General features: G+C 46.7%; 1 protein-coding gene across 1 annotated transcript; it reads right to left on the bottom strand.

Annotated features, from left to right (window-relative positions):
* Positions 1-218: 218 nt before the first annotated feature.
* Positions 219-18,526, bottom strand: RNF2 (ring finger protein 2). The gene is made up of 7 exons (XM_041420636.1): positions 18,282-18,526; positions 7,145-7,233; positions 6,339-6,499; positions 5,161-5,376; positions 4,089-4,361; positions 3,050-3,221; positions 219-2,649 (listed from the first exon to the last, which is right to left on the bottom strand). Exons 2-7 carry the CDS (start codon positions 7,229-7,231, stop codon positions 2,548-2,550), a joined length of 1,011 nt encoding a protein of 336 aa, XP_041276570.1. The 5' UTR covers positions 7,232-7,233; positions 18,282-18,526; the 3' UTR covers positions 219-2,547.
* Between the last annotated feature and the right edge of the window lie 5,050 nt (positions 18,527-23,576).

The raw sequence follows: 23,576 nt of genomic DNA, 5'->3' as shown, positions 1-23,576 counted from the left end.
AACAGCAGCACCTGGGACAGGTCAGTGGAAGAGCTGGTACCTTCTGTGTGCCCCTGTTTCTCAGGGCTCAGGAGCTGAGCTGCTCTCAGGGGACTGAACAGCCACCACTGGTGGAGCTGAGCTGCACCTGCACAGAGCCAGGCGTGGCAGCACAAACACTGCCCAAAGGGGGTCCTTTACCAACCACAAGAGGAAGCAGCACTGCAATTCCCAACAGCTTGTTGATAACATTTTTGCTTTTATTGTCAATTTGAGCATTTCAGTGGGACTTTAGTTGGATAGGAGATAGTTTAGTTGGATATTAGGCTTACCCGTACGTAACACACATTATGTACTTACAAAAGAACATGGCTTTAAAAGGGGGAAGAATAATGGCATTTTGAAAATAAAATAGCTTATAGCACTAAAGAGTCACAGTGCAATCAATGGTTTAATCAAACAACTACATTATATATATAATATTTAAAGAACATAAATATTCAGGAAATTCACTACAACATGAAAATAAAAGCTTCACATTCTCTCACGCTTTTCAAAAGAACTGGAGACAAAGTGACAGCTCCTAGACAGACTGCTCAGCTTCACAACTTCTCTTGCTTAAGAGACTGTCTCTCCCCTCAGCTCCCCCCAGGAGGGATGCTGGCACTAATCTAGAAGTTTTCCCCAGTTACTTTAAAGCATTTAGCACAGCCACTCCCCCACCCCCCCGTTATATTCCGTGGACATGCACTACAGTCTATACAGCAACGCTTCACAAAGTCAGCAAAAACAGGTCCCTAGCTGCCCCTCTGTGCTCTGGGGCCTGAACTCTTCCATTTCATGTCACAAAAGCCCAAGGCTCTCCAGTCAGAGGAAATAATTAAGTTACTCAAAGAAGCCTGTGCAGTTTCCACAGCGGGATAAAGCTGATCTGAACAGCAGCCAGAAGGGATGCTATTTACAAGTGCTAGGAAAGCCCAGAGCCAGGGAAGGGCAAGTCCTTCCCAGGAGAATCCCCGAGCAGAATACTTTTGTGTCACATGCCAAAGCCAGTGGGAGTCCAGGACACAGGAGGAGTGGCATGTGGAGTAAAGCCTGGTGCTTCCCACCTACCACCAACTCTTTTTGCTTTGAGCCTCAGGGGCAAACGGGAGGGTTCATCAGTAAGTCTTAGAGCAAAGGGAACCTCATGGTGACAGCTTGCCTTCAGACAGGACATGGGACAGGTCAAGCTGCCCCTCAGAGCCACAGCAAGGTCCAGAACCAGGGCTGTACATGCAAATGACCAGCAGTTGCTGGGCCTTACAGCACAGCCCACTGCCACGCTGAGAAACTTGAGCCTAAATGTAAGACACTAAATGGTAAACTTTGTCAAGTACTGAAGTTGTCTTCCAAAGTGCTAAGCCATGTTTGTTAAAGCTATGGCAAAGTAACAAAAGTAGAATCTTGGAGCAGCTTACAACTGAAGTCTTCCCTACTCACACTGACACTGGGAAAAGGTCCCTGATGGGGTGGCACAATTCCCCAAAGCAAAGCATTTTGATGGCTGTGTGCTGGAATTTAGGGGATTTGCTTTAACAAAAAAGTTTTCTGGACAGTTCTTCACAGCACATTCAAAACACATCCTACTCTAGGGAACAGAGCAGGGCTGTGAAACATCCAGATTTCTTCCATTCAGCTGTGAGGACAGGGCAACATTGCAGGAGGGGCCAGGCAGGAATCAAGACTGGCATGTCCTGCATGGGGAAGAGTTAGGGGTTTGGGGTGTTAGGGTGTTTTTTTGACTGAAATAGCCATCAAAAACAAAACCAAAATCAATCTGATGAACCACTTTGCACTGAAGTATTCAGTTAAGCCCAATAAACATCAAGGTTTTGAAGTGTCAGTTTTCACACTGCAGCTCTCTTTGGAATCCCAGAATCCCAGGATGGTTGGACTTGGAAGGAACCTTAAACACCATCTCGGTCCAAGCCCCTGCCATGGGCAGCAATACCTCTCAAAAGATGCAAAATTCACTTTTGTTCACAAGAAAATATCTTAATGAACCTTTCCTAGGGCATCAGATTACCTCTAGCTGCAAGACTAGCCCAAATCCATTCTCTACCAATCAATTCTTCAGATGGATAACAGTCACCAAATTCCAACATTTAACACATTCCTTGGCATATGCTACTATTGAACAGACTTCCTTGGCCACCCAACACTCCACACTTCACAGAGGCTACTATAACTGTGTCTGATGGAGCAGAAATCCAGATTTACCTGGACAAAACGAAGCCATTCCAAACCGGAACACTGGATCAGATATCATGCATTAGGAACAAAAAAGCATCTCAAACACTGGAATGCACTGGAGGTCATTTAGTCTCCTAGGGAAAAACCAAAAAACCCAACCCAAAGACTAAATTAAATACAGCCCAGAATACTGTCTAGTCATATTACTGAGTATAGTGAGAGTGCCTGAAGGCACCACGTGTGTTGTCCATGAACATACTGGTGGTGCCTTATTTTAATATTAAAGAAGTCATAGCTATAAAAAGAGTTAGTTCCATGCCAGTTTCCCAGCACTTATTTGTGCTCCTTGGTGGGGGCATAGTACAGTTCCATGGGTTTGTTCACTTTCCAGTACTTCTCACTGACCAGTTCCAGGGAAAAGGACCCATTTAGCACCTAGAAGAGAAGAGCAAAATGGGAACAAATGAGGTAATCTGGTGCCATGCAGTTAAACAGGCTACTTAATGCAATGCTTAAATGTGTTGGCTTGAAGGAGTCACCAATAATGTGGCACAAGTTACAAGCTAAAAAACACAAAGATTCTCAAGTGAAGTAATACTTTTCCCCTCTTCAATTTTAATTGGAGAAGAATGGCATAAGCCAGGTCACGGCTGCTGCCATCGCTGCGTTTTCCCCAATTAATTTCTATGCCTCCTTTTCTACCAAGTTTTCCCAAAAAGCGACTGCTGTGCTGCTAAATAAGCTGGTGGCACGAATTCTCCCGTGAGCCCAGCTGAGTGGGCTTTGAGCAGGGGCGCGTGCCGGGCTGTGGGCGAGCGGGCAGCGCGGTGCTTACGGTGAACTGGCCGGCGGCGGTGGCGATGTAGATGGTGTACTGCTTCTCACTGGCCGTGTCCAGGTTCATCTGGTTGGACTCGCCTTTGCTCCGCAGCTCCTCCAAGGCCAGCCTCACCGCCAGGTACTTGGACAGGTGATCGACCGTGGCATTGCCCGAGGTCTTGATGTACCTGTGACAGCAGCCAAGGAAGAGCAAGAATGCCCACAGATCGTCAATAATCACTGAGCAGCAGCTGTGGGAAAAGCCATCTGCAACGCCCCAAATATTAAAGGTCAGCTGTAAAAAAGCCTTTAGAGACGGCTTCCAGCTGAAGCTTCACACAGATTTACACACACCACAGAGAGATGTCTCATCAGTGGAGAAAGCCAAGAAAAGACCTGAGGGAAACACCATAAAACTACTCACTGCTGTGAGCCAAACTGCAATCTGTGCTTGGTCTGGATTATGAACAAAAAAAGTCAGGAAAAGCTGCCAGCCTGCAAATCTTGCTAACACAAAGCTGCTCTGGAAACTGCTGACACTTATACAAGGTTTGTTTATTCCCAAAGAATCTTAAAGTACAAAGAGGCTGATATAACACCATCATCCCACTACTGAACTGCAATGCTAGAAATCCTTAAAAACATCTTTATTCATGATCAAAGGCTTAAAACAGCTAATGACTGTATTTTTTTATAATAGTTGAGCAGTACCATCTACCTGACTTGGAACAGAAAGAAGGCAAGAGTGCTTATTTGCATCTGGCCTTGGCACAGGTTATCCAGAGAAGCTGTGGCTGCCCCTGGATCTCTGCAAGTGTCCAAGGCCAGGCTGGACAGGGCTTGGAGCAACCTGGGACAGTGGAAGGTGTCCCTGCCATGGCAAGGGGTGGCACTGGATGGGTTTTAAGGTCCTTGCCACTTCATCCTTTGATACAGTTAAACAGGATGTGGCATGACTGAAGTAAATTGATGTTCAGAAGCCCCAAGAAGTGATGGAAAACCGAATCACCAGGAAATAGCAACAGAATACCTGGAGATGGCAAAGGGCCACTGACCTTGTCTGTGCACTGTCATCGTTCTCCATGAGGGTGGGGTGAGGCCTGAACACCAGCTCGATCTCACTGGCCCCGTCCATCACAGGATCTATGGCCACAGTGGTGTTGTTGTTGTCCAGCTCCAGCCCCGAGTCATCTGAGGTTTTGGTCCTCTTGTTGCTGGGCCCAGCCTCCTGGTTGCTGTGTGTGGAGGCGTTGCTGCAGTGGGAGCTGTCGCCGTTGTCCTCGGCCCCGCTGCCATTCTCAATCTGCTGCTTCTTGCCCCGCTGCAACCTGGCCACAAACAGGCAGACATACACCCTGACCCATCCAGAATCCAGCCAGGTCACAGCACACCTCCTCCCCAAGTGAGGCATGTGCATACACAAGCACTGAATGCTTCAGAGAGATTTAAAGTTAAAAAATTACTAATATTAATTCTTTAGTACAGAAAGATACTCATAGACAGAGCTATTCATTTTTTCATGTCCCTCAAACACCTTTTAGCTATGTTTTAAGATTATTTTAACTTGACACAGTTGTTTTTCAGGCAATTGCAGACCATTATTTTCATCCAAGCATGGATTAGAATTATTACACATTATTAGAATTATCACATCCACATGTGATTAGAATTATCAAATGACACCATGCTTTATCATGCAAAGTTTGGGGCCTCTCTCCCAGCTGGCTCTCTTAGGTTTAAATGCACATCACCATGGTGTGAACATATTCCAGCCTGTGAATTAGGTCACAACTAAGCCCCAAGTCCTGGTATTCTGTGCATTCACTGGCATGTAAGGATAGCATTTTGGTACAGGATTCATGGTGTTTCTTAATTCATGGTGTTATGGTTTCTTATCTAAGACATGACTGGGTAAAGCCAAGCTGAAGTTTCTGTCAGGCTGCCACAGAAGTCACAGGGAGTGATACAGAGATTTCTGGTAGTAGACAAAAGGTTAAAAATCCTTTTGCCAAAGGTTAAAAATTGTTTTGGCAGATATCAGAGGAGAGGAGCAGATTCTCAAGCTCCACAGGGCAGGAGGACAGGCATTGTATTTTTAGCCTAAAGGCAAACGAGGTGATTACGTACCTGTTCATAGCCTGAATCTTTAATCCCTCCTCGATGCTGTGACTCAGGGCTTGCTGGTTGTTGTGCTTGCTGATCCTGGCCAGCACCCTCTCCTGATGAGCCTCGTACTCATCCCGGCTAGGGTAAATCTTACTGATGAGAGCGTCGAAATTGGGGTCTGGCCGCAGGGATCTTTTGGAAACGAGCTTTTTGCGACATGTGGGACATTCTTTGTTCCTGGACACGGGCAAGCAGAAATCAAACAACACTTAACTCTCCAGCAGTAACAAAAGTCTGCCCTGTTGCTTCCATTTTTGGTCAAGGTGCTCGCTAAGACTCAGTATTTATAGTAAATCTGGAAAGGGGCTTCTGTCTCTTGACACATCAGGTAGTTGCAGATATTTAAACAAAGATCCCAAACATAACTCTCCCTGCTGCTCTTTAGAGCAAGCTGGGACAGTGAAAGGTGTCCCTGCCCATGGCAGGGCTGGGACTGGATGGGCTTTAAGGTTCCTTCCAAGATAAACCATTCCGGGATTCTATGATTCCATGATTTCCAACATTCACAGGACACATAATTTGAAATGGCTGAAGGGCCCATAATTTGAAATCTATTGTTAGGAAAAGGAAGAATAAGGGAAATGAACCCCATTTTTGTCAGTAATGTGTATTTTTGTTTTACTGTTACTGGGTCTAAGGGAGGAAAAGAATACAAAAAAGGACTTCAATTCCTTGCAAGAAACAGAATTATGAAATTACTTTTCATGAGGAAGCAATTTGATCTTCCAGAGATGGCTGAACATAGAAAAACTGGATTTGAAAGGTGTGCTGCACACGCAGAAACTCTCAGTGCACAGTGTCTGTCACACATCAACCTCCTGCAAAGGACACTTCACCTCAAGTGCAATGGACTGTCCAAGCCTTCTTTCCTCCACAGCATTCATTCCTCCTCCTGGCAGCATCCCCCTCTTGTCCTCTGGCAGTATCCCATCCCTCTTCCCGGCAGTGTCCCATTCTTGGCAGTGTCCCCTCCCCGTGCCTTGGCAGTGTCCCATTCCCATGCCCTGGCAGTGTCCTCTCCCCATGCCTTGGCAGCGTTGTCCCCAGCGCATCCTGGCAGTCACCCCTCCCTGGCAGTGTCCCCCCCACAATGCCCTGGCAGTGTTCCCTGGCAGTGTCCCCTGGCAGGGCTGACGTACCCGCTCCTGAGGGCAGTGATGATGCAGTCGGCGCAGAAGCGATGCAGACACTCCTTCGTGGTCATGGTGTTCTTGAGCATGTCCAGGCAGATGGGACACATGAGCTCGCTGTGCAGGCTCCGAGGGGACACCACGATCTCCAGGCCATCTGTGATGGCTTCCTGGCAGCAAAGAAGGGAAAGGTTCTTTCCTGGGATTGAGTCCCATCCTCATGGAGACAGAGTGTTTTACCCAAGGGAACACAGCAAAGAGACACGACACACAAACACATCAAGCACACAAAACCCCAGTGCTGCCAGCCCTGCAACACACAATAAACAAAGAGCTGCTGGAGAGGGTCCAGGGGAGGCCATGAAGCTGATGAGGGGTCAGGAGCATCTCTCTGATGAAGAGAGACTGTGGGAGTTGGGCCTGGTCAGTCTGGAGGAGAGAGGACTGAGGGCAATCTCATCAATATACATAAGTATCTCCCAGGGGTGTCAGAGAACAGTGACAGACTCTGCTCAGAGCTGCCAGTGGGTAATGCTCTGATGTTTGTAAGGATGTAAAGGATGAGGAGCAATGGCCATAAACTGAAACACAACAAGCTCCACCTCAACACAAGGAAGAACTTCTTTCCTTGGCAGGTGCAGAGCCCTGGAACAGCTGCCCAAGGAGTGAAGTCCCCCTCTCTGGAGACATCCCAAAGTCCCCTGGATGTGCCCCTGTGTCACCTGCTCTGGGTGACCCTGCCTGGGCAGCGGGTTGGGCTGGGTGACCTCCAGAGGTCCCTCCCAAGCCCAGCAGTCCCACAGCTCTGTGATTACCTGGGGTGTTCTCTGCAGCTCGTACAGACTGAGCTCCCAGGTCTTGCTCAGAGGCTGCGTCCCGTTGGTCTGCACGGCCTGAGACATGGCTGGGGGAAGAAGGGACATGGGCTGAGCACTCAGGTGAGTCTGGCTCAGGATCTTCTCCCCTCCCAAGCCACAGCAGCACGTGTCCAGCCCAGCAGAGGCTCCAGAGAACACCCGTCCCCCCCGCCCCCAGTACCAGGCTCTGCTGTGTCACACAAGGATAATCCCCTGCTTGTACCACTCCAGGAGAACTGGGGGAGCTGCTCAGCCGTGAACACTTGGCAAAAATCAATTCAGCTGCTAAACAAAAGTGACACAGAACTGAAGGCCAGAGAACATGGGCCACAAATGCCACCTGATGCAGAAAAGATTCCTGAAACATCCACTTCCAAACATGCATATGGGTCAAGCAGGGTCTGATTCCTACATCGAGGGGAAGGGCAAAATGAGGCAGGACACAGCACACCAGTTAAATGTGCTCACTGGAGCACACCACAAGGGCTTTTCCTTCTTCTTCAAAACACATCCCATGGGCTTTCCCATCAGAAGTTTGAAGGATACTGAAAGATCAAGAGAAACCCAGTCACTGCATAACTTAAATAATAATTTTCAAAACCCAGAGAAACTACACTGCTGTTTTATCAAAATTTTAGTATTATTGTATGAGATGAGGCAAAATTACCACACAGAGTTACTGCAGATGCGAAGAAGTCTGTAAACTGACAGAAGTAAATTATGTTTCTGAACAGAAAATACTTTTATGCTGGGAGAGAAGAGGCATTGCTTCCCATGACTCCAAAAAATGCCTGCCTTGAGCAGGTAAACTTATCACAGATAGTGGTATGTTTAAAAAAATAATTGTAACTATGTAAGTGGCAAGACTGCAATTGCAGACCTTCTTTCTAGGTGGAAGAAATTAAAGTGCTTTTTTTTATTCCTTTTTTAAATCTGGGTTTCCAGACCCTTCAATTCAGCAGCCAAATGCATTTTCTATTGGCGTCTATCACATACATTATTATCTATTTTCCAGCTCATTAAGTTCTTTATGAAAAGGCCCAAACTCTCTGGAGAACAAGGTCACTATATAAGCTTTAATTAATTGTGAAGGGAAAAAGCAAGATAAGCTGTGCAGAGTATTAGATCTACTTCCATCCAGGCACAAAAATCAGAGTTTTCTCACTTGGTATTTTCCTTCTTTTTGAGGAAGGAGGGAAAAAAAGCCTGACATAAAATAGCCACATCCACTATTATGTCTATTAAGTAGAATCACAGAATCCTGGAATATTTTGGGTTTGAAGAAAGCTTTAAGACTATCCAGTTCCAACCCCCTGCTATGGCAAGGACACCTTCCACTAGCCCAGGTTACTCCAAGCCCTGTCCAGCCTGGCCTTGGACACTTGCAGGGATCCAGGGGCAGCCACAGCTTCTCTGGGCACCCTGTGCCAGGGCCTGCCCACCCTCACAGGGAACAACTTCCAAAACCCAATGCAAACATACCCTCAGTCAGTCTGAAGCTCCTCCCCCTTTTTCTGTCACTCCAATTCCTCTCAAGGTCCATCTCCAACTCCAATATTGTGTAAATATTGTGTCCTATAACCACAGTTTGTCACAAGAGACATGTTCCTCTGTGGGGATCAGAGAAGTCCCATGTCCAGTTAAGACCTCACCAGCCCAGCAGAGTGAGAAGCCACCACATCCCCAGGTGCAGACTGAAGCACTGGGCTGTCCTGCCAGTGTTTTATTTCACTTATTCAGTGGTATGAATTTTATGATGGTATTAAGTGACTCATCTCAGCAAAGAAGGGAAACACTGTTTCTCTGTGTTCTAATTTCCACTAATATTTAAGGCATTTCCAGGTGTACAGGAAGCTAAGTGCTCCAGGATAAGGATTTTTTAATGTTGTTCTAACAGAGGCCAAACATCATTCTGTGTCTGCACTGGATACCACTCCTGTGTGCTTTTAAAACTGACACGTTCAATTAACCATCATTTCAGCAGCTGAAAGAAATTCATGAAGCTGCTAATCACAACCCTTGCCAAAATCTGCTGGAGCACACAGACCACGACAGCAGAGCCCCAGAGGATCCAGCCTGTCCTAAACAAGAGCTCATCCCAGCATCCCCTGTGTGTCCAGGTTCACCTGAACTCATGGACTGTCCAAGAACAGAGAACAACACAGAACAGCAGCTCTGGGTCCAGGCCATCACCAAACCCACCCATTGCACAACAACCACATTAACACCAACATTTCTTCCTGGGAAGGGTGGTCTGGTATTGAAGGGGCTGCCCAGGAGGGTTTGGAGTCCCCATTCCTGGAGGTGTCCAAGGAAGGCTACGATGTGACACTCAGAGCTCTGGTGGTGGTGACACAGTGGGGACCTGGCACAGCTTGGACTTCATGATCTTAGAGGTGTTTTCCAGGCTCAGTGAGTCTGGAATTTATCCTGCAGCCACACCTACAAGCCGGAAGCTACACTGCACAGGACTCTGTACAGCTGTCTTGATGAATAACTGAGCAGCTTTACTCAAAATCCTTCTCATCTGAGATGCCAAGTGCCTCACTCTTGCCCTAAGGGCTGCAGTGAGAGTACTTTCAAATTTTAAGAAGAAAACCAGTGGCCTTAAAGCCAGCTGAAAGCTGCAGAGATCCACACAGCCCATCCTGTCACTACCAAACACTTCCTCTGCCTCTGGCAAGGGAAACCTGAGGAGCAGCAGAAACGTGGTCAATTCAAGCATGCTGGATCAACAACTAAAACAAATTATGCTCCATGGAGTTTTCACTCTTCTTGATGATCAGTAAGTCAGCCTGCTCAGCTTTTTCCCTCATCCCCTACAATTGCCATATCGGTATCATTCCAGAAAAATGCATGTGAACGAGGCCTGACTTCTCTTCCCACTGGCACTGGTGGCTCTCAGATTGGATTGTGTTTCCTCACACTGCTGAAATCTAACCCAGCAACACCCACAGCTGGCACCAGGATCAAACATCCATCCCACAGTCAGGAGAGGCATTCTGACCCAGAATTGCACTGACCATGTAACAGCCACCAAGTACCAACCAGCAGTCACAAAACCAAAACCAGTGAACCATCGCTTCAGGTGTTGCATCAATGAATGACATTCTCCAATTCCTTAGGGAAGTGAGGTGGGAAACACCTCTACATTTAGCTGACTCTTCAGTTTCCTTTTAGGACAGTCCACTGCTACTAGATTTAAAGCAGGAAATCATGCATGGCTCAGGTCACACTGGCTGGTTGTTTCTAGAAGTAGGAAGTTTTTCATGAGCTGAAGGAAGATTATCTTCCTGTTCTTGACACTGTGTTCCGAGGGAAAAATATGAAGTGTAAAGTTTCTACACTGAAGGTACAATAGTCTTTTTATTAACTACTACTGGCAAACAGACAAAAGATAGAGAAAAAATATCAAACCTCACATTTGTTCTTCAGTCTTGAAATTTAGTCCAGTGAAATTTCACATTCCTAACATCACTGACACAGTTCACTCTTCCTCTGCATCCCTTTTGGCATTTCAAAAAAGTCTTACATGACAGGTTTCTCACACTCCTTTTCCCAGTTCACACTATGTGACAGATTTCACATCAACAATACCCACTTTTCACCTGTTCAACATTTCACATCTTTCCCACTTTATAAGGAAGGTGGGATCGCTTCTTCACAGTCACACATGCGAGCACCAGGAACAATGTGAAGTCAAACACCCCCATGAGCCTTCCTTGAAAAAACTTCTAACACACCACAGCCATAGACTTTTTATCATCCTTTTACCTTTATGACTTGTCTGTTCCCTCTGGATATAAGAGAAAAGCAACCAGTCACACAACAACAGGCTACTTGGGGTGAAACCACATTTACAGAATCACAATTTGGATTGGAAGGGACCTTAATGATCATCCAGTTTCAACCCCCTGCCATGGGCAGGGACGCCTTCCATTAGCCCAGGTTGCTCCAAGCCCTGTCCAACCTGGCCTTGGACGTTCCCAGGGAGCCAGTGGCAGCCACAGCTTCTCTGGGCACCCTGTGCCAGGGCCTGCCCACCCTCACAGGCAGAAATTTCTTCCCACTATCCCATCTAACCCTGTCCTCTGGCAGACCAAACCTCTCTCTCAGAGCCATCACCAAGTAGTAGTTGTTTGGATTAATGCTGTGGCCAGAGAGCCATTCTTGTCAATCATTAAGAAAACCACCTTAATCAATATTGTATGGACCCCTGCAACCCTTCAGAGTGACTCAGTCTTCAGGCACAGCAAAAACCCTAAGCACAAACTCCATAATTACAGCATACACACATCTGTCACTATCAAAGCCAGAGCTGACTGATAAACCAACGTCTTACACCTCAACAAATCTGAAGAAAACCAGTTGGGATTTAAAAATTTAAGGAAGTAAGTCTTGCTCCTGAAATGCTGGAAAACAGACAGTTACAGGAAAAAATAACAGTAAGGAACACCCTGTTTGGAAGGCCATTGGATCTCCTGCCTGTTCACTGGCTGGAGAAGTTATGCTGGGGTGTCCTTCTTCCAAAAGTGCTTGCATAAAAAACTCCAGCACACTAATATCCACACTTGTTACACACCACATCTGCTTCACAACCTCTTACACTGAAATATACTTAATTATTTACTCCAACATAGTCATGACTGAAGTAGGGTGGGCATTTGGACATCCCACTCCTGAAGCCATCCAGTAAAAATAAAACCCAGCTGACAGCACTTAGAGCAGACCAGTGAGATCCGTGGGCAGCTGAAGGAGGAGCTCAGCACCACCATTTCTCTGCTCCTGCCCTTCCCAGCTTACCTTGCACAGGTTTCCACCCTCAGATCCACCAGTGAGTAACAGCTCCTTAGTCCTATTGCTGAAAATGTGTCAGTTCTGAATATATAACATTACTCTGAGCTCTAGCCCAGCACTTGATGGGCTTGATGGTGGTCCTGCTTTATACAGGGAGCAGGGGATGCCATCAGGGATCCCTCACAACCTGGATTATGCTCCAAAATGCTTTGCAGGGCCTGTTTTAGCCCAGGCAAAGGCTAAAGAGCATCTGCAGTGTGGTTGTGTCAGCACACCTTGAGATCAGAGAAAGGCTGGAATGATACCAAGCAGCTGGAAAGAGAACCCACAAACCCAGCTCAGGTGTGACCATAACCACACCATCTCCATTCAACTTTCTGTGATACTTTCATGAAAAAAAAAACACTTAGGAGGAAAAATATTGCATCAGGCTCTTTAAAAAAAAATTACACACATTTTTAGAGAGTATTAAAATCTTAGAAATAACTGATTCCTGTTCCAAGTTGTAAAAGGTAAATATTTAGACTTAAGACAGTTAGACCTCTATTCAGTGTGCCAAATTCAACAGCACCTTCAACCATTTCTGGTTTTTCTTCCTAAGGATTAATTCCTTTAAAAACAGGTATTCATAGTGCAGTTACTTGGAAATTTAACAGGTTTAGAGTTTTAAGTTTTACTCTCTCTCACACTATGACTAGTATTGGGAACAGACTGCACGTTTTCACAGAAGGAAATGAAGAGATTAACATTCAAATGTTTTGATCAATTATATCAATATGACCCCACTATGGCCGAGAAAACAATTTAGCTATAATAAAACCAGAAAATTAATACTAAGACACAAATTTTACATTTGGATAGGTAAACTCTCACTGAATGTCAGATAGTGGGTGAATGGACAATGGAGAAGTTACTAATGCAATAAAACTATCTGTAAATACATGAGTGACAAATGTTCCCCACACTCAAGACTGTGCCAAGTGCTGCATTTAAAATACTAAGAAATCCAAGGTTTGTCACTCTATAAAGAGCAGTTATCAAAGAGACACAACCTCAGTGCAGCCCTAGAGCACTCCCAGCCAGGAGGGAAAGATGTATCATTAATTCAAGACCACAGACTCAAAAATGTCCCAAAGCAGCCAATAAAACTAAGGAATGCAGAGAAATCCGAGGCATCAGTGCAGTTTAACAGCCCCCACAGTTGGTAACACCAAAGACCTTCTCCCAGCATGACTGTCCCTCTCAGTCATACCACAGCAGAGGTTTTCATTTCCTTGATAACGAGTCCCAAACTCCCATTTTCCCATAAACTTAACAGCATTTCTCTTAATCATTAAAAAATCCTTCCTTGAAAAGCAAGTAACAACACCTAATGCTGTGTTATGGAATCTCTGGAAGGCTGCTGGACAGATGACAGCTGACTGAGGGAAAAAATAACACTGGCATTTCTGAAACCCATGGGCTTGGAAGGACATGGGTTCTTGGCTGTATTTACTCCCCTAAGAAAGTATTTTGCCTTTGAGGTATGGAATCTTCCAGCTAACAGCCACTCACAGTTCCCTGGCCCTGAGACGGATCTGGGCCATGGAGCTGGGCAGCATTTCCAATCTGGCTGTCAAGCTGCTGCTCCTGGCCTGGAGACACTGGGGTGTGACCTCACACAAACCATCTGCTGTGCATCTGGACACCTCTGGATGGGCTCCATGAATCCCATGCTGACAGAAGTGTCCAAAGGGAGATAATCCTCCTGGTTTAGATGTCAAGGGCAACAGAGGAAAATAAAGTACCAAATTAAACTGTTGATCAAACTCCTGTTTGATGTTTTATGAGTGTTGGGAACAACCATGTACTTCTGGACACGACACAAAGATGCGACTGATTTTAGATTGGTGCTTCTCTGTATATTTACAGCAGGAAAGTATAGCAGCATTGAAGCACCCTGAGCCCAGGTACATCCCTCCTGTGGAGCTGAGGCTCAAATTTCAGTTTATTCTAACAAGGTCTGTACTCTGTATGCATCTGGCCTTTTCACACCACCTCCCAGACCTCTCCATTCCTGTCAATAACCTTCAGTCCTCAGTGTCAGGTCCTCATTCTCTGTTCTGTACCCTACCCTCCAGGACATCTCCTCAGCTAGAAAAACTGTAATACATAAAAATACCATGACATTTCCAGAGAACTATCTATATCATCAGTTGCCTCTAAGGTGTCCAGAATTCACCTGCTCAAACTCATCACATGTCAAACCCAGGCTATTCCTAAAGTACAAAGCTTAGACTTTTTTTTTCATCTTAAGGGATTAATTTGAAAACTTTTCAGGTTTCACACACACACAAAAGCAAACATTGCCCACTGTTCTAACGCATCAGGCAGTAAGATTATTTTAATCATTAGAGCTCATATCCTGGAACTTAGCCCTTCACATCACCTATATCTCATCCAAAGCAGTATGAAAATATGTTACAACATTAATGCCTTCTGCCAGGAGTAGAAACAAAACCCAAAACTGTTACGGGAACAGCAACTTTTCACTGCTGATGTGGGTCAACAGATCAGGCAAACACTTGACCTCAAAAAGTGCCAAAGAACTTTACCAAGAATTCATATAAAAAGGAAAACAGCCAATACCAAGTTATAATTTAGCCCTGTGAAGAAATAACATTAAGCAGAGCTCTGGGGGGAGTGAGTAGAATTGTGATTTTATCTGCTGCTTGTTAAATTTTACGCCAAGTTTTTCATATTATGAAGCATGGTACAGTATAGTATGTTTGTGACTAGCCAGGTGAGTTTCAAAAATTCTTTATCTCTTAAATTAACCTTAGACTTCAGAATTAATCACCAGCTGGGAAAGAGAAAAGCCGAAGTTTCTTTCTAAAATTCATTTCAGTGCTGTATCAGATCAGAACAGGAGGGATAAAGGACTGAAAACTTTTGGGAGCAAACAAAAGTAAGGCTTCAAACTCCAGAAAGCTGAATCCGTCACAGCAACTAAATTGTACAAACAATTCATGATACGTGTTGCCTTAGGATATTTTTAATGAGGTTTAGTTTTTAATTTTTCCTTGCCCTGCTCTGCTGGCACATTTTTTTGAGGCTATCCACTCTCTTGTTGTGTCCTTGGAGTAACAGCTGCCAAAAGCAAGACCTAAGCACTTCAATCAGTAAGGTGAAGTTTAATCACTTCAGTACCTATGTTGTGGCCTTCAAATTTTCTGTACATTTTAACAAAAATTCTATGAACATCCATGCACGACAATGCAGAATCTTTTGCATCTTCACAAATGCTGTGACTGGTTCTGCCAGAGGTATGTGCAGGATTCCAGGTTCCTTCCAAGAGCTCTGTTAGAGAGCCATAAGGATTGCTCTCCCACTTGGCAGTGAAGCTACAACCAACAGTGATAGAATTTTCTTCATGAGAACAAAAAGACAGCTTGGTTATTAATAAAAGAAAATAAACTCCCCCACAACACTTGAGAGACAAAAAGACTCAAGCAATTTTATGTCTGATTGACTTAATAGCTACAATAAATATATAAAAGCAAAACAGTGAATTTGGCAAGCAGGCAGCTCTCACCGAAAGCTGGGCAACAGCAAAAAACAATTTGTGTTTCAAGGACTCCCTCAGAAGTAAGACTGTCCATTTTGTGAACAGTACTACAGGAGCAACACTTAACACAATTTAACCCAATACTTACACAAAACAGTGCAATGTTATCCCCGAGAGGTGAAGAGTAAAGAATGATTAGGTTTTAATTAGTTAGCAGAACACTACTGCTAACTCCCCGCTGTCTGCAACAGAGCTCCAGGATCCACAAGTGGGGGGAAAGCAGACAGGGGTAATTCCTAAAATATTTCTCCACTGCAACAAGTCTAAACAGCTCCACAATATCAAATGCTGCTCATTCCTTCGAAAATTAAGAATTTTAGCTCTGACAGCCAGTTATTCAAATCAACAGAAAACCAAGCAGAAGCAAGCTGAGGCTCAACAGCATCTCTTCACCAATATCTTTACTCTCTGTCTGCATCATTATTAAACTGCTGACCTATTCAGAAAAAAAATAGGTAAAAGGTATTTAAGGAAAAAAAAAGTGGAAGAAATTCCTTTACTCCAATGTTTCTTTCATGCATGTTCCTAGAGCTGCTGCTTCAGTAAGAGGAGATCCAGTCCTTCTAAGAAAAATACAACAGAGCAGTCGCAGACTGGAGTCTCATTTTTAAAGCTTCTTTCCCTCCCCCATTGCATTTTTTTTTTTTGTAAGTAAGGGAAAGAGTTAAAAGATGAAGAAATTCACTTATCCCAACATCTATTTCACATATAAGACTGATGGCTTTCCTGTAGCTTGTATTTCTATTCAATGACAGCAGAGCACTGAAAATGCCAGAATTCTGCTCCGATCACCCAAGATGCCCAACCAAGTCTTTACACTCAACCCATTACCACTCATCACTCCTAAAACACAAAGCATCACTGACCAAGGGAATACCATGCAATTTATTTTGCTGGCACCTGCATATTATTTCACCTCTAAGACGTGACAGAAAGTGCTTTTCTTGGCAGCTGCAGTAAGGCTGGTGCTTCAAAGATTTGAAGCCAATGGCCAACAATTTTAGCCACCAAAGAAGTCAAAAAATAGCTCCAATACAATGTCTGTGTCCCTCTATTATCATAAACTTGAATGCAGACAACAATATTATTAAACACTGTGAGTGTGCAGTTATTAAACACAGTGAAATTCATGGGGGCAGTGAGGTTTAAAGATGCTCTCGATTTGTCTATCATTGCTGAAAGGCACTGTCACAGAGTCACACCCAGCCACAAACTCGTACCTGACACTGCAGCTCGTGCTGTCCAGTGACAATTCCTCCCATCTCCAGACAACTGATAAAGCTAATCCTTCCAACAAATATTTTTAATTCAAAATATACTGCTTATCCATATCCGCTGCTGTCACAGCCAGCACCTCTGTCTTCGCTGACAGCTGAATGTCAGCTCTGAGCTTGACATGATGTATAAGAAAGTCAAATTATCTCATTACACAAGTTTTTAATGGAAACACAGATGAATACAAATCAGAGCACCTCTGCAGGGAACTCCTATGACAAATTGAGTCTTTGTCACTGAATGAATGACACTTGACGAAAGAATTCTCCCCAAGCAATAATAATTTCACCTGCACACCAGTCACAGTTTTTCAAACGCAAGCAATTCTCTTTAATCCTTAAAAGCCCATGTGCAGTGCACGGTTATCACACAGAGCTACAACCACTTCCAAACAGGGCTGGATTATGAATTATCATATTGAAAATCATCTTTCTCCACTAGCTGTCCTCTGGATTTCTGTGGAATTAGACACTTGATCCAATTATTTTCCATAGAAGAGAGTCTGAAAAACAACCAGCCCACAAAAATCCCGAGAAGAATATTGCCGAGTGCATGTGCCATAGGGTTGGTGCAAGGAAGGCAAGCGATCCAGAAGAGCTCCTGCAGAATGTAAAACTTGGCAAGAAGCAAGCGCTAAATTCGTACGGGAAGCAGCGGGAGCGATGAGGAGGGAGGAGACATCCTCAGCTCCCGGCACAGCGTCCTTCTGCACCTGCTGCCCTGTGGGAAACGACATTTTCCCGGGAGCAGCCGGGTGGCTCCCAGCCCCAGTTCGCGAGCATCACGCCCCGCCAGCACCGCTCGCCACGGGCTCCGGGACAGACAAAAGACCGGGAAGGCCGAGCTATAAATCACACCCAGGATCGCACTGCTTAGCGGGGCGATGCGCAGAGGCAGCGGGAGCGGCTCGGGGCCGGGGCCGTGCCCGTGAGCTGTCCCTTGCCGGGGACGGCAGCGGCGGTGCCGCGCTCGCCGGCTGCTGCTGCGCTACTGCGGCTGCGATGGAGCCGCGTTCTGCCTCTGCTGCAGCTCCCAGGCTGCACACATGTACCTACATATGCATCACTATGTGCATGTATAGCGAGACAGCTGCGTGCATATAGGTATGTGTGTACAGATGGACACCCCGGCTGCTCCGGGCTCGGCAGCCCCACGCCGGCCCTGGGGGCGGCTCGGTGCCCCGCGGCCCTGCAGCACGGCCGGGCTGATGGCATCGGGGGCTCCAGGCTGCCATGGGGCCGCTGGCCACGGCTCCTCCCGGACACCCCGACCCCAGCCGCGCCGGAATAGCCCGGCAGACCGCCCCGCCGCCTCCCCGCCCGGGGTCAGCCCCGCTCGGACACCGCGCACAGGCACCCGCGGCTCCGCACCCGCCCCGGTCCCGCAGGGACAGACAGCCCCCGCAAGGGCGCTCACCGCCCGCCGCTGCCGCCTCCGTCCGTGGCCGGCGGTGCCGCCGCAGCCCCCGCAGCACAATATGGCGAGCGGCGGCTCCGCAATGGAGCTCGGGAAATAGAGGGGAGTTACATATTCATGGCCGGGGCTGGGCAGGGGGAGCGCGGACGGGGCTGCCGCGCCCGGGCCGCCCCGCGCCCTCCTCCGCCTCCTTCACGGCCGGGGCGCGGCGGCCGCCGGGGCTGCTCGCTGCTTCCCCCGCCCTGCCCACACCTCCGGCCCCGCCGCCAGTGCTCCATATCCTTTTCCCTTCCCTTTCCGTTCCCGGGATGCGGCACCGCGTCCTGCGGGGCTCCCTCCGCACCACTGCCCCTCTCCACTGACCGCCCTCCCCGGCCGGGGGCGGCTGAGCTGCGCCAGGAGAGGCTCAGGTCGCACATCTGGAGCAATTCCTTCCCGGAAATGGGGATTAGACTTTGGAGAAGGCTAATGCCCAGGGGGGCGGTGGAGTTACTGTCCCTGGAGGTGTTTAAGGGAAGGCTGGCTGTGGCACTTGTGCCATGGTCCGGTTGACAGGTTGCCCTCGACGATGCCAGAGGTGTTTTCCTCTGTGACTCTGTGGTTCCCGCAGCCAGCCCCGGAGCTCGGGGCCGGAGGGCGGGCGGGTGGCGGTGCCCGGAGCGGCGCCGGCCCGAGCAGCCCCCGCTGTCCCCGGGGAGCCGGGTGAGCCTGCGGGCCGCAAGAATTGGGTGAGTGCCGCTTCATTCCCCGCTCTGCGGGCAGGACCGGCTCCGCACCGCACTGCCCTGAGGCGGAATGCACGGCCTCGGGCCGGCCCGAGCAGCCCCCGCTGTCCCCGGGGAGCCGGGTGAGCCTGCGGGCCGCAAGAATTGGGTGAGTGCCGCTTCATTCCCCGCTCTGCGGGCAGGATCGGCTCCGCACCGCACCGCACTGCCCCGGGCAGGAATGCACGGCCTCGGCTGAGCTCTGCTCCCTGAGCCCCGGGGCGCTCGGACACCGCTGCCACAGGGACGTGCCCGAAGGCTGCGGGAAGCAGCTGAGCCCCGGCAGGCAGGGCAGCGAGGCACCGGGCCCAGCGCCGTGCCCACACCCTCAGGCGAGGCACCGAAGCTGAAGTAAGGCTTGAGGTGTTTCTGTTTGCGAGGCACCTTCAGGTGTTCTCCAGCCCGCTCTGCGGTCCTAACGTGAAATAAGCGTTTGTCCTCCCGGGTCTGCGTTTTAACGCTTGGTAAATTAAAATTGTTTTTATGAGCTTTGGGTCTTCAGAGGTGCCTTTACTGGTCTTGGTATTAACTGTTTTATAGCGATAGCAAGGCAGTGCACTTAGTGTAATTAAATCTGTTGTGAGTAAAAAGTGAACAGAGATCAGACGTGAGTTTGAATTAATACTTCAGTCTTTAATCATGCAGCAACATAATTAAGATTATTCAATATGGAGTATTAAAGGCAATTCAATACAGAGCATTTAAGGCAATTCAGTATGAAGTAAGTTTTCCTAGAGTGTTATAGTTAGTGTTCTCATAATTAGAATATTTTAAAAGTCTTGATTTGGACCTTCACCTCCCTTTGCAAAACTTCACATATTTTTGAGAAATTCTAGCCTAAGTCAGGTTATTCCTAGGTAACTGTTTTTATGGAGTAGCTTTCACTCCCTCACACCCCTTATGACCAATACTGCAGCCTATATAATTGATCCTTACAAGACATTGATGAATTAGTCAGGGATGACATCTCTGTTTTCTAAGAGCGATGAAATGTCTCAGATAAATCTCAGAGGGAGTCAGCTGTGGACAGGATTTAACAGTCCTTGCTCTTGATTTGGTTTCTTAAAGAATTATTTTTCTGAAGTGGGTTGTGTTGAGCTCTTTCAGTGTTAAAATTCAAAGCTGGTACAGAATGGAATAAGAGATTCTGATACACTCCTCTCTTTAGAATGACACTAGTCAGAACTAGTGACTGAAATTTTCCTGAAGTTTCAGCTATTCATCAGTGCCAAGGAAAGGAAAACGTTGTCTGGCAAGTTATTGTGGTACCAGAAGTGCCCTTTGGTAAAAATTGCTTCTCTTGTTAATTGCCTGCAGCACTGGGGTGAGTGAAGAGGTTCTGATACTAATGTACCACTGTTAGTAAAATTTGTTCTATATGCGAAAATCTTAATGCTGTGGAAATAAGATTTGCAAAATGAGAGCATGCAATTGTCAGGGAGGCAGATCTCCAAAGGCAGATGGAGTGCAAGGTGAGTAGGAATCACAGAATCCCAGAACGGTTTAGGTTGGAAGGGACCTGAAATTCATCTCATTCCAACCCCCTGCCATGGGCAGGGACACCTCCCACTATCCCAGGTTGCTCCAAGCTCCATCCAGCGTGGGCTGGGACACTTCCAGGGATCCAGGGGCAGCCACAGCTTCTCTGGGCACCCTGTGCCAGGGCCTCTCCAGCCTCACAGGAGGAAATCTGGTATAATGCAAAACTATACACTGGCATGTAAATTAACAAACTGTAAACATTTCTAGGAACTTTTTGCTGAAAGAGATGAAAAAAGAAATTCAACACATTTAAGCTGCACTAATGGTGTCCAGCTCACTGTATTTCTAGGAATATTTTCTTGATTCTGTTTTATATTTCCTGCATGATTTAATAGTGGCACCATGGATCTCCTCTGCAATGTGGTGTTCTTGCTGCTTTTAAGGATGTGAGAAAAGGCTGCCAAGTACTTTCCAAGTGCAGGCTGTCCTCCTGCCAAGACATCAGCATGAGGGTTTTGTGCTCAGGGCAGCTGTGGTGCAGATGCAGAGCTGCTGGCACAGGGACACTGCTGTCATGGCCAGGGGATTGGGGACCATGTCCCTCGTGCTCAGCACTCCCTAGATCATATCCAGCTACTCTGTCCAGTTTGGGGCTCTCCCTGCAGGAAAGGCCCTGGCAGACAGGAGGAAGGGAAGGCAAGGGAGGCTCCCAGGATGGCTGGTCTGGAGAGCTTCCCCTGGGAGGAAAGGCCACGGGAGCAGGGCTTGGTCAGCCTGGGGCAGGCAAGGCTTTGGGGACCCTGCACAGCCAGCCCCTTCCTGGGAGGTTATGGAGCCAAGGGGAGAGGTGACAGGAAGCCAAAACAAGTTCTAGATGAATACAGGGAAAACCTGTTCTCCATGAGGACACTCAACAGCAGCACAGTTGTCCAGCAAAGTTGTGCCATCTCCAACCTTGGAAGTTTTCCAAACACAGGCAGTTCAAGGCCTGAGTGGCCTGGTCTGACCCCAGAGCTGACCTGCTCTGAGCTGGAGCTTGGACAGGGACCTCTGAGGGCCCCTCCAGCCCAAGTTATCCCATCATCCTGTGATTCTGCACTTGTGTGCAGACCTGAAAGCCTGGGAGATGGATAATATCATATTTCAATGCAATACTATGCTCTGTGTTGGGAGCATTTTTGTTCTCTGCAGCAGGTAGCAAAACCATGCAGCATGAGAGCTGAGAGAGCTTTCACCAGCTCCTGCTTTCCACTGTTCCTGCTGTAATGGAAACATTTCTTCTGCTCCTTGCAGCAGCAAAATAATAGTAAAGAAAATTACTCCAGTCAACTGAGACATGTTGTTTCCATGTCATCCTTTCAGGTGAAATATTTATTACCTGTTAAAGTGATTGAAGGTCACCTGTTCATTTCCTTTCAGAAACCAGCACAGAGAGGGAAGGAAGAGAAAATACTCATGTTTTAAAAATCTGGAGGCAGAGAGCTGTAAATAGGAGGCAAAAGATGGGGAAAATCAGGCGAAAATGTCCATGTTGGTGCATTACTCCACTGTGGTACATTACAGTAAAGCAAGATAAGGGCATAAATAAATGATAGCAAAGGAAAACTAAATGGGCATTGGTAGGATGAGGTAAGGTCTGCCCTAGCAGTAGTAAAATAATCCTATTCCCATGCCAAATGTCCCTGTCAGAGCAGAAGGGATTTCTGAGGCATTTTGTGCAGGGTACAAAAGCTTTGCTCAGGATCAACTCAGGTGCAATGGGGCAGGAGGAAAAGGCACTGAGGTTCTTCTGAGCCAACTCTGGCTGAGGACAAATGGCTTTGCTACAGTCTAAGATTTAGATTCTTTTAAAATAAAGCAGAGCAAGCAAGCTGTGTGATCTTTAATGAAAAATGTTTGATGTTATGAATGGGAAAGAAGGGAAATTAATCAAGATTGCTCAGCACAGATTGGTATTGTGGTGGTAGCTGTGATGTGCCTTTTCCTCCTGCCAGAGCTGTAGCAGTCTGGTAAGAATGTCCAGTGGCAGTCAAGGGGAAAAGCCCTTTTCTGGATCGTAAGAGACCTGCAAGAGAATACCCCAGTGATATATCTGCAGAACTTTGCAGATTGTGGCTTTATTTTGAGGCTTGTTGACAAAATAATAATTTTAAAAATAAGTGAGAGGGAGAGAGTTGGGGCAGATTAACTACTCACAGAGGCAACATGAATAAAGGCAAATTGTAACAGAATCCATGTTGCTCAAGGATCAAAATGTACAAATTAGGGATTCTATCAGCTGTATTCCTCTGGAAGAGAAGCTTGGCATGAGACATTACAGGCTCTTCAGTATTCAGGCCCTGCCATTATTAAGTATTTGCTTTCAAAAAAGTAACTTAAAATCAGTGTGTTGTAGCCAGCATTTGGACAGTCAGTGGTGACCCTAGAGGGAAAGATACTGCTAAAAAAAAACAGTTGGTAAATCCAGAAAGAGCTGGGAGTGGAAGAGACAGGAGCAGGTAGTAAAAGAGTGGATCTCATTAGGAAGGGTGAAAGACTTATTTTTACCCCTCCAGTGTATCCCAAAAATTTCAGTGTACTTGATCCCAATAGAGCTTTAGTGGAGAAATGCTCTGCTCAGGCAGTGAGCAAGCAGGGACATCAAATCTTCCACCTTTGATGGGAACAGTGCCAGGCAAAATTCTTTGACGCAAATTGCTTATAAGAAGGCAGGGAGAAAAAAATATCTCAAATATCTCAACTCTAAACTTGCAATACAACAATATACTAATAATATAATAATATTTTAATAATAAGCTTTGACAGCTTCAGGGGCAGGAAGCATTCCAGTGTAGGCACAAGCAGAACAATCCCACAGCCACAGCAGGGGAACAACAGCAGGACACTGCTATCAGTGACTGGTAGTAATTCAGAAGTGTTTTCATAGCAGCATTCAACTGCAGGGTTCAGAAAGTGATTGTATCAGCAAAGTGAAAACAGAGGTCAAAACTGGCCAAGAATTGGAGGAGTCGCTTTAAGATACTATTATCTGCTTCGTAAAGTGAAGTTT

This window comes from Onychostruthus taczanowskii, unplaced genomic scaffold, assembly GCF_017590055.1.
Source record: "Onychostruthus taczanowskii isolate IOZ18803 unplaced genomic scaffold, ASM1759005v1 scaffold65, whole genome shotgun sequence".
Lineage (NCBI taxonomy): Eukaryota > Metazoa > Chordata > Aves > Passeriformes > Passeridae > Onychostruthus > Onychostruthus taczanowskii.
This window is presented reverse-complemented; position numbering and strand designations above follow the sequence as displayed.